Raw genomic sequence first — 11,117 nt, 5'->3', positions numbered from 1 at the left:
GTATGTAAGAGCCCGGCAGACTCCAGGACAGGTCCTATGTAAGAGCTATTGTTTGCTATAGGAGCCAGGTTCTGCTGGCTGCTTCCCTCTCGTGTTTCCTTAGACGTCACCCTCTTGGATACTGCTTGTCATTTTATAAGGGCATCTGGAGAGTCCTTACTCAAAAGTCTAGTGGCAGAATGGCTGGAAAATGACCTCGTCTGTAGCCTCCTGTGTTCCAGCCTTTGCTAAAATCCCTTAATGAACAATTTATCACCGAAGAGCAGCCGCCCTTCACTGTTCACTCTGGGGCTTGGCATCTGCCCTGAATCCATGCTCTGCCATCACTTACACCGGCAGTCACTGCTAGCCTTCCAAACTTGGCACAGCTACCTTCATGCTGTGCATGCTACTTGTGAGTGTAAATATATATTCCTCACTTAAATCTTTATTTTATTATCTTACATATATGGTACATACATACATTCATACATGCCTGTATGTTCTTGTACCGTGTGGGAGTAGTGCTATCTGAAGCCAGAAGAGGGCATCAGATCCCCTGGAAATCCAGGTGATTATGACCCACCACGTGGTGGCTGAGAATCCAGCCCAGGTCCTCTGCAAGAGCAACCAGTGCTCTAAACCACTGAGCTGTCTCTCCAGCCCCTTATTTTCATTCATTTATTTTCTGAGACAGGGTCTCATATGCCTTGAACTTGCTGTATAGCCACAGATGTCCTCCTCCACCTCCCCAGAGCTGCGATCACAGGTTATCTACCACCAAACCTGGTTTATAGTGCTGGAGCTGAACAGGGCTTCATATAAACATCCTACCAACTAAGCTGTGGTCGGAGGCCCTACCTAGTATTTCAAAGCCAAAGATGTCTCAGTATCATAGACTTTCTTGCGTGAGTCTGTGGTCCATCACGTCCTGCTCTAATTTGTTTTGGCTTGGCTGGTTTTGTTTTAAGATGAGGGCAATGCTCTAGACTGGAGTAAAGGTTAAAGTGTAAAGCAAGGAGGACCTGGGGGCTGGTGAGGTGGTTCAGTAGTGGGCGAAGACACTTGCCACCAAGGCTGATGATCCCCGAAGGCACTTGCCACCAAGCCTGACGATCCCCACAGTGGAAGGAGAGAACAGAGTCCTGCAGGTTGTCCTCTGACTTACAGGATGAATAAGTAAATAGATACATTAAACTTAAGAAAAGGGAAACCGGGGCTGGAAAGATGGCTCAGCGGTTAAGAGTACTGACTACTCTTCCAGGGGTCCTGAGTTCAGTTCCCAGAAACTGCATGGTGGCTCACAACCATCTGTAGTGGAATCCAGTGCCCTCTTCTGGTGTGTCTGAAGACAGTGACAATGTACTCACATACATAAAATAAATAAATAAATATTTAAAAAGGAAAAAGAAAGGGGAAAGCACGAAGCCCTCACCTAGCTGAGCCTCTGGTTTCCCATTAGAACCCCAGAAGGGCAAGTGAATAGGAGTAAGAAATCTTTCTTTTCAGCTGTAACCCCACAGGGTGTCTATGGGTGGACCTGGCTCTCCCGGGAGTTAGCGGAGCTTCGGGCCTGTGTTATTCCATCTCATGGCTGAAGTTTATAAACTTCTTCCTGCTCATTAAAAGATCTCGGAAGAGGGATGCCTGGGATATTTCTTTTTCCAGATATGGCTTCCTGAAAGGGGGTGGACTGTCCATCCCCTCCCACAACTCCATCCTTCTGTTAAGGGAGCACTGCAGCGGCTTCCGCTTACCCACTCTGCTCCACATAGCCTCCCTTTACTGCCAGCAGCGTTAGTCAAGGATCTCTTTTCTGCCGTTACTTCATGCTTGGTGATGCCTGTGGGTCCTCAGGATGTGAAGCCATAGATCTAGAATAACAGCGGGAAATGAGATGTGACAAAGTGTCTCAGCTCCCAGAAGTCACCCTCAGCCACAGGCTGAGCACTGGACAGGATCTGAGCCAGCCTCAAAGAGGAGTCTGGATGACAGGCTCTGCCTCCTTCTCCAAAGTCACTAACAGGGTCACAACGTGTTTGTCTCTCTTCTTGTATCTCATTTGAAGTTTCCAGAATATTCTCATTTATGTTTTTTCCTGATGTTCGGAATTAGCTTTTAATAGGGATATTTAAAACTTTTTACATTTACTTAGTTAGTGTATGTTGGGTGTCACTGTGCACATGGAGGCCAAACAAGAATCTGGAGGCGGCATTTCTCTCCTGTTGTGTGGGTCTCAGGTCCTCAGATCAGCAAGCCCTGCCACAAGCTCCCTCTAAACCGTCTTGCTGGCCCTCGGCAAGACTTTCTTGTTCTTGAATTTTTGTTTGTTTGCTTTCCAGTATTGGGAATAGAAACAAGGGCCTTGTGTATACTAAGCCAACCAATTTTTAACTGATAAACTCTACTCCTAGCTCCTCACTGGGGGATTCTAGGCAGGGGCTCTCCCACTGAGCCACGCCCCCAGCCCCTCACTGTGGGATTCTAGGCAGGGACTCTACCACTGAGCCACGCCCCCACCCCCTCACTGGGGGATTCTAGGCAGGGGCTCTACCACTGAGCCACGCCCCCAGCCCCTCCCTGGGGGATTCTAGGCAGGGGCTCTACCACTGAGCCACACCCCAGCCCCTCACTGGGGGATTCTAGGCAGGGACTCTACCACTGAGCCACACCCCCAGCCCCTCACTGGGAGATTCTAGACAGGTGCTTTACCTCCCCAGCCACGCCCTAGCCCTTGGATGGAGTCCTAACTGAGACCATCTTATGTGCTGGTATTTCATTTCTCCGTCCTCACTCCTTCCTTGAACACACCTGCCACAGCTCACCGCTCTGTTTCTTTCCTACAGGAGAGGCCTGAACCCCCCTCATCGAGTCAAGTCCATCTCCATGACAACTTTCACTGAGCCTGAAGTCCTGTTCCTCCAATCTCGTGGAAATGAGGTGAGCAGCCGCCGAGGGAGGAGGTAGAGGCTGCAGCTTTACATCCGCCATAACTGGGTAGCAAGGCTTTGCCTCAAGATGGTTGGAAAACCCAATAGTTTCCTTTGAAATTTTTTTTTCTTTACATTTCTCTATTTTGTCTGTCTGTCTGTCTGTCTGTCTGTCTATTGTAATAGAGGATACCTTTTACGAGTTGGTTCTCTGCTTTCACTCTCTGGGTGTAGGGATCTAGCTCAGGGCATCTGCTTTTTTTTTTTTTTTACCAGCCCCCAAAGTTTCTTTTGGCATATGTTTTTAATTCGTATTCTTAGTATGTGCTATTGTTTGCCTTACATGTATCGTACGCTTACATAGGGCCTGACCTATTGGATTATAAAGTGTGGGGCAGGGGTTATGTCTGCTGTGTGGGTACATGTGGATTCCCTTCACACACATCACACACATGTCCAGGCTCAGTAGATATTTTATCTCTGAGGATATTGGTCTGGCGTCATTAATCAGTGGTTCACTAACAATGCCGTTTACACCTGGGACATTGTGCCGTTTCGGTCCCTTCAGGTCTGCCGGAAGATCTGGCTTGGTCTTTTTGACGCTCGGACATCACTGATACCAGATTCCAGGGATCCTCAGAAGGTGAAGGAGTTTCTTCAAGAAAAATACGAGAAAAAAAGATGGTAAGAGGAAGAAAGAGACACACCCAAGGCAGTCTGCTGACAAATCCCATTTCAAAGTATTACTGGTGTTTCTCTACAACCAGGTTTTTTTCCTCACCCCGACTCCCAGATTCAATTAAAGCTAAATTCTGACTTTAGAGTAACAGTTGAAACTGAGCGTACTGGTTCATGCCCGTAATCCCAGCACTACGGCAGGAGAGTTAGAAATTCAAGGTCATAGCTGGATGGTAGTGGTGTACATCTTTAGTCTCAGTACTCCGTAGGGTATAGGCAGGTGAATCTCTGTGAGTTCGAGGCTAGCCTGATCTACAAAACTGTTCCAGGACAGCTAGGGATACACAGAGAAACTCTGTCTAAAAAAAAAGGAGGGAGGAAGGAAATTTAGGGTTATTCTTGGCTACTGAGTAAGTTCTGGGCAAACCTGGGCTACATGAGTCCCTATTCCAAACTAATGAAATAAGAAATTAACATGAAAGATCTGGCTATAAGTCAAAAGATCTTGTTATGAGTCATTAACCCTGCAGTTCTGTTTGTTGAAGGCATGGAGCCCAGGTTGACCCTGAACTGTATATATCCAAGGACAAACTTGAACTTTGGATTCCCCTGCTCCTGCCTTCTGAGTGTGGGGATTACATGTGTACAGTACCACTCCTGGCTTATCCCCCAGCCCTAACGCTGCAGTCTTGATGTTGTCTCTCCTGTGGAATGATTGGAGCCAGGAGGCAGGTTCTAGAGCTCAGTGGACCTTGTATATGTGTGTGCATCTGTGTGTGCAGGGCACATGTGTAGAGGTCAGAGGACAACTTTGTGGAGCAGATTCTTGCTGTGGGTCTCAGGGATTGGACACAGATCATCAGGCTTGCCAGCAAGCATCCTAACCCACTGAGCCAAATCATTGGCTCTTCAGGGTTTTTTTTGTTTGTTTTGTTTTGTTTTGTTTTGTTTGTTTGTTTGTTTTGTTTTGTTTTGTTTTTTGGGTTTTTTTTGGTTGATTTTTTTTTTTTTTTGGTTTTTCGAGACAGGGTTTCTCTGTGTAGTCCTGGCTGTCCTGGAACTCACTCTGTAGACCAGGCTGGCCTCGAACTCAGAAATCCGCCTGCCTCTGCCTCCCAAGTGCTGGGATTAAAGGCGTGTGCCACCACCGCCCGGCGGCTCTTCAGTTTTTAAGGAAGGGTCTTTTACTGAACCCAGTGCTCACCAGTTTACCTAAATTGGTTGCCTGGTGAGCCCCTGGGACCTACTGTCTAGGCTCTTAGAGCTGGGATTATAGATAGATCTGCTTGCCAGCATACCTAGCTTTATATGGGTGCTGGGGATCCAAACTCAAGACCCCATGGTTATAAAACAAGCACTTTACCCACTGAGCCATCTCCGAGACCACCTCGTTGGGATATCCTAGCATTAAGATGCTTGCAGAATAAAGGTTATATGTGGGGAGTGGGAAGGGAGTTTTCTCCAGGAAGAACTGGAAGTCAGGGCAGACTGAGCTCCATGTTGGATAAGATACAGATTCGCTCTCTACGGGACTGAAAGGAGAAATCTAAGAAAGCCTGGTGGTACAGCTTGGTGATCCAGCTACCCTACAGAGACTGAGAGACAAAGAGGGAGTGATCAGGGCCTGTTTGGGCTATGGAAATGAATCCATGGCCAGCCCTGGCAAGCCAGTGAGACTCTGTCTCAAAATAAAAGGTACAGAAAGGGCTTCAGTGTAATCTGCAGGAGGCCCTGGGTTTCAATCCCTAACATTGGGGGGGGGGGAGACAGAGAGAGACAGAGACAGAGACAGAGACAGAGAGAGAGAGAGAGAGAGAGAGAGAGAGAGAGAGAGAGAGAGAGAGAGAGGAGAGACGGGAGACCTAGAAAGAGAAAGGGCCACCTCAACAGTGAAGTTGGAAAATAAGATCACTGTTCTATCTGTATTATCATATCTGTGATTACTTAAAACCAAGATGTCTTGAGATGTCCAAAGAAGGAAAGATATCCATTATTTTGTACAAATAACATATGCTAATTACAAAATTCTTTTAAAGAATCTGGGTATGGTAGCACATACCATGAACCCCAACACTGGAGGCAGAGGCAGGTGAGTCTAAGGCTAGCCTGATCTACAGATCGAGTTCCAGGACAGCCACAGCTACCTAGAGAAACCCTGTCTCAGAAAAATAAAAACAACAATTAAAAAATCATTTAAAAAGTAGAAAATAGCCACAACACGGGGTCGGGGGGAGAGAAATGGCATTTCTGAACAGAAATTTATCAAAGCTGGGCATGGTGGTATATACCTGGAATTGCAGCATTCTGGAAGTGGAGGCAGGAGGATTAGTTCAAGTCATCTATGGGTACATAGTGATACCATGTCTCAAAAGGCCCAAAACAATGACAGCGAGGTGGCTTAGCAGGTGAAGGCACCTGATCAGACCTGAGTTCAGACTTGAGGGGCCACAGGGCGGAAGGAGCAAACATGCATACAACATGTCAGCTGTCATCTGACCTTCAGTGGCACACATGTGTGTACACCTGTACTTGTATATGTGACACACAAATGACGATGATAAACTTTTTAATGTAAAGCAAAGAAAAATACCCAAGGTGCACCAGCGGTGGTGGTGCAAGCCTTTAATTTCAGGTAGATCTCAATGAGTTCAATGCCAGGGCTACACAGAGAAACCCTGTTTCAGGGGAAAGAAAAAGATACTCAAGGGGTAGCTGTATGTAGTAGCTCATGCCTTAGGGGGCTGGGGGCGTGGCTCAGTGGTAGAGCCCTTGCCTAGAATCCCCCAGTGAGGGGCTGGGGGCGTGGCTCAGTGGTAGAGCACTTAACTACCATGTACAAAACCCTGCTCACAGAAGATGTTGGGGGAGGGTTTAAAATAGGGTCTCTCTGTGCAGCCCTGGCTGTCCTGGAACTCACTTATGTAGACCAGGCTGGCCTAGAACTCAGAGATCCACCTGCCCCTGCCTCCCAGGTGCTGAGATTAAAGGCATGCATCATGAAGTTCTTTTTATTCATAAATGGGAATTAGTAAAGAAAGAATAAAGACTTTGATCCTATATCTTGTGTTTTCCCAACCACCTCGGGTGAACGTGGTCCAAGGTTTTCTTTGCATAACTGTTCTTCTTCACAGGTATGTCCCCCCAGAGCAAGTCAAGGGACCCTCTTACAGCAAAGGTAGTGTCTCTGCTACCCCTGTCCAGGGCTCTGTCCCAGAAGGGAAACCCATTCGGACACTTCTGGGAGATCCTGTGCCATCTCTCTCTGATGCTGCTTCCAGTTCAAGCCAGGTAACCCTCAGTCCTGATCCTCACATCTCCGCTGAGACTTGCTTTAGATTGCATGGGACAGGGTCGTTGCTTTCCTAAGTCAGATTGCCTGGGTTTGGCGCATTGTCAATCCAGGCGCTGAAAGCTGCTTCTTAGCTGGGCTGCTACCTGTAGCTTACATCCGGATCCCTAGACCCTGGCAGAAAGTGGTGCTTAGAGAGATGGGAATGATGACTTCAGTCTTGACCATCCCTTGGAAGGATCTAGAACAGTGCTTCCTGTAGCTGGCGAGGATAAGGGGTGAGCTGGGCGGTGGTGGCGCACACATTTAATCCCAGCATTCAGGAGGCAGAGACAGGTGGATCTTTTCGAGTTCAAGTTCAAGTTCGAGGACCTCCAGGCCTACCCAAACCCTGTCTTGGAGGGATGGGGAGTGGGGGTGGGGAATATGCAGAGGCGAGCGCTCCTGGGCACTGTGGGGCACACGGCTATGCAGCTCAAGGTTACCTCTGCGTGCTCTAAATGCTTCCTGTGGTACTGTGAGGAGCACACAGACGCTGTGTTGCACAGGAAGCTTGTCAGTTGAGGACACTTACTCTGCCTTCTCTCGGCTTAACTGTTTGGGGGCAGCCTAGGTAGCTCTGGAGGGACCCAGGTCATGCGTGGGATTCTAAGTGTCACACACAATTCTTTCTCAAGTCTGTCAGCCAGTCTCAGGCACGCACAGCACAGGCCAGGAGCTCCCAGCCTCCTTCCCATTCATCCACCAAGAAAGCCAGCACCGACCTGCTGGCCGATATCGGAGGAGACCCCTTTGCTGCTCCTCAGGTGGTGCCCGCCTTTGCCTCATTCCCAGGCTTTGGAGGTGAGTACAAGCCCGTGGCAAGAACCTGTCTACACCATATATACTACCGCAAAGACATTCAGCTCATTGGGGCCTGACTTTTCTTTGTGGCTGGGATCAAGGAGCAGCCTGCGTTATACTTGACAGTTTAGCCGTACAACATGTCCGTGGGGGCTCCCAGCAACTACTTTAGCAGCCAAAGAACCGTTCTATTACTTTATCTCTGCTAAGCCGGAAAGGAGGGAGCTGGGTGTGGCGGTGCGTACTTATAGTCCTGATACTGAGGAGGCTGAAACCAGAGAGTAAAGAGCTGAATAACTATCCCTACGTTTATGTGTGTGCACATGCATGTGTGTGCACTTAGAGGAGGGAGGTATGGGAGGGCCTCTCCCAGTGAAGGCAACGCCATCCCTGGGCAGGTGCTCCAGGCTGGGTAAGAACGCAGGCTGACCAGCCGACAGAGCTACAGATCTGCCTCGGCTGGTGTTCCTTGGGTACCAGCTACCTCTTTTGGGTTTTTTTTTTTTTGTGGTTTTCTTTTTTTGTACTTTTTCTTTTTTTTTTTTTTGATTTATTTACTTCACGTGTATGAATGTTTTGCATGTCATGTATGTATGTATGTATGTATGTGCACCACGTGCATACCCAGTGCCCACAGCTACGGAGAGGGCTTTGGATCCCTCGGGACTGAAGTTACAGACGCCTGCGAGCCACCATATGAATACTGGCCGTCGAACCCTGGTCATCTGAAGAAAAAAAAAAAAGTGTTCTTAACCACTGAGCCATCTCTTCAGTACTGACTTTTTCAATTAAAGTAAAACAAACAAAAACCAGTTTCTGGCTGGCCTGGAACTTGCCACACATGCTGGGCTGGCTGGTCATGGAGACTCAGTGTTTCCAGTGCTGAGATTATAAGCTAATGATGTAGATTCTGGGACTGAGCTGCCTTCCAGCAGAGAGGAGGGAAGGAGACTGTTTTGGCAATAAGGCAATAAGTACTATGGAGTTCAGGCTGGTCTCGAACTCATGATCTCAATCCAGCCTCTTGAGTGCTGGGCTCACAGATGTGAACCACCATGCTTGGTGTCTCAGGTTTGTGTTGCTGTGATTTAAAAAACAAGCAAACAAACAAACAAATACTCACCAAAACCAATTTGAGGAGGAAAGGGTTAGCTTGGCTTCCATGTCCTGGCTCAGAACCCCTTGAAAGAAGTCATAGCAGGAACTCAAGTCAGGAACTGAAGCAGAAACTGGAGGATAGTGAGCAGGCTTGTTTCCTAAGGCTTGCCCAGCCTGCTTTCCTTTGGTTTCTTTTGGTCTTCGATCTTCTGAGACAGGATCTCACCATGTGACTGTGGCTGAGACAGGATCTCACCATGTGGCTGTGGCCGGCCTGGGCTTGCTCTGTAGATACCTCAGCCTGCTTTGTTATACAGCCCTGGACCAGGGATGGCACTGCCTCCATGGGGTATGGTCCTCCCATATTAATCAAGAAAGTGCTCCCACAGACTCACCTGCTGTAGATCAGTCGGATGGAGACACTTTCTTTTGGCAGGGAAGGTGGTTCTCCCCAAAGCCCTGGCTGTCCTAGAACTCACTATATAGACCAGCCTGGCATTAAACTCACAGACATCTGTTGCCTCTACCTCCCGAGTGTTGTTATTAAAACCTGCACCACCATGTCTGGCAGAGGCACTTTCTCAGTTGAGGTTCCTCTTGCTAAATGACTTTGGCTTGTTTCAAGTTGACAAAAACAAAACAAAAAGAGAACACTCTACCCAGTGCAGCATCTGGCTATGGATACGTTTCCTTCATGTTGTGTTTGTGTCCCTTCCTCCCGTAGGCCAGACTCCTTCGCACGGAGGCTTTGCCAACTTCGATGCCTTCAGCAGCAGCCCTGGCTCTTCTGCCTTTGGAAGCCTCCCCGCATCGGTCCAAGCCCCGTTCCAGGCCCAGCCGACCCCTGCAGGTAGACTGCCCCATCCATTTCCAGCCTCTCTTTCAGTAGCATCCCCGCCCCACTTCCATACATTATCCTTCCTTCCTTCGCACCCCCATTGACCACATTGACCGGGTAACTGCAAAGGATGCATAAACACTGCTTCTTCTTGACGGGTGACAGAGTGTGGGGCCTGCCAGCCACAGACAGGGGCCACTGTGATCCTAGATTTTTTTACAGAAGGAAAATTGCTACAATATTGGCCAGGATTCTACCCAAGACAATTTTTTATCTTGTTTTTAAAATATTTTGTTTTACATATTTGTGTGCGCACAAGTGCACGCACTCAGCAGACGCATGCGTGCCACGCACCTCATGTACAGGTCAGATGACAGCTTCCGTGACTGCTCTCCTCTTCCCCTGTGGGTCCTGGGGATCGAACTTGCGTCTTTAGATTTGCATGACAAGTGTCTTTACCCACTAACCCGTCTCAGTGCTCCTCCGACCCACACAGAAAATTTCTGCCTGGGAATACCGGAGGGTTGAGTCTTATAAAAATATATGCGTCCTGTTCTTATTGTCTGTGATATCCTGCCTCAAAGGGTCAAGTGGCCAGGTCAAGTAAAAGGTAATCCCCAGACATCCACACCCGTCTCTTCCAAGATCAAAGGTCTTTGAACCGGAGGGCTGTACTATTAGGAATTGCAGGAGACTCTTGAGGTCCCTTTCAACCCTTAGTTCTTTCTAAACCCCCCCAGACCTCAGTCTCCATAGCCCCACCTCTCTTCTTTTGGCTGTCCTGGACACCAGGAGTTGGCAGCTGAAGGGCTGTAGAGACCAGATGTCTGGGGAGAATCCATGACTCATACTCTTTTTCCCTTCTCCACCCTCACTGGCAGCCAATCGGATGCTAACTGGAAGTTACAGCTTTGGTGAGTGCTTCTTTACAGCCCTCAGCCTACCCAGGGTCCTCTGAAGTCTTTAAAATGTAGCTGGGCACAGTGGCACATGCCTTTAATCCTAGTACTTGGGAAACAGAGACAGCCTCTGTAAGTTTGAGGCCAGCCTGATCTACATCTCAAGTACCAGGCCAACAAGGGCTACATAGTGAGACCCTGTCTCAGAAATAAAAAAATAAATAAATAAATAAAATAAAATAAAATAAAATGTTGCCAGGGTGTGGTTCAAGTAGTAAAGTGTGTAGTTAGGGCAAATGAGGGCCTGGGTTCCATCACCAGAATGAAAAAAAAAAAACAAAACAAACTGCGTTATAAACCAGATTGTCTACTTGTGCAACACAGCTTGGCGGAACTAAGACTTCCTGACTCTACCCACACGGTCCCACTGTGTCACTGAGAACTGCAGGGATGCTGTGGTTTGATTGCTTGATTGATTTTGTGGTACTGGGAATTAAGTGTCAGCATCAGGCAACTGCTCTACCACTGAGCCACGCCCCCAGCCCCTCACTGGGGGATTCTAG

The 11,117-nt window shown here is 48.2% G+C and overlaps 1 protein-coding gene across 2 annotated transcripts in view; it reads left to right on the top strand.

Annotated features, from left to right (window-relative positions):
• The window catches only part of Agfg2 (ArfGAP with FG repeats 2), a 35,140-nt gene that overhangs the window by 14,062 nt on the left and 9,961 nt on the right, over window positions 1-11,117 (top strand). The window contains exons 2-7 of one of the 2 annotated variants that reach the window (XM_028777863.1): window positions 2,826-2,919; window positions 3,478-3,593; window positions 6,719-6,875; window positions 7,554-7,719; window positions 9,542-9,667; window positions 10,537-10,569. In XM_028777863.1, the coding sequence (XP_028633696.1) occupies window positions 2,826-2,919; window positions 3,478-3,593; window positions 6,719-6,875; window positions 7,554-7,719; window positions 9,542-9,667; window positions 10,537-10,569 (692 nt within the window). The remainder of the gene's footprint in view (window positions 1-2,825; window positions 2,920-3,477; window positions 3,594-6,718; window positions 6,876-7,553; window positions 7,720-9,541; window positions 9,668-10,536; window positions 10,570-11,117) is intronic. The other variant, XM_028777864.1, reaches the window with a different exon arrangement.

The sequence above is a fragment of the Grammomys surdaster genome, unplaced genomic scaffold (assembly GCF_004785775.1).
Source record: "Grammomys surdaster isolate TR1022 unplaced genomic scaffold, NIH_TR_1.0 316, whole genome shotgun sequence".
NCBI lineage: Eukaryota > Metazoa > Chordata > Mammalia > Rodentia > Muridae > Grammomys > Grammomys surdaster.
Note: the sequence above shows the minus strand (reverse complement) of the source record. Positions and strands in the feature narration are given on the sequence as shown.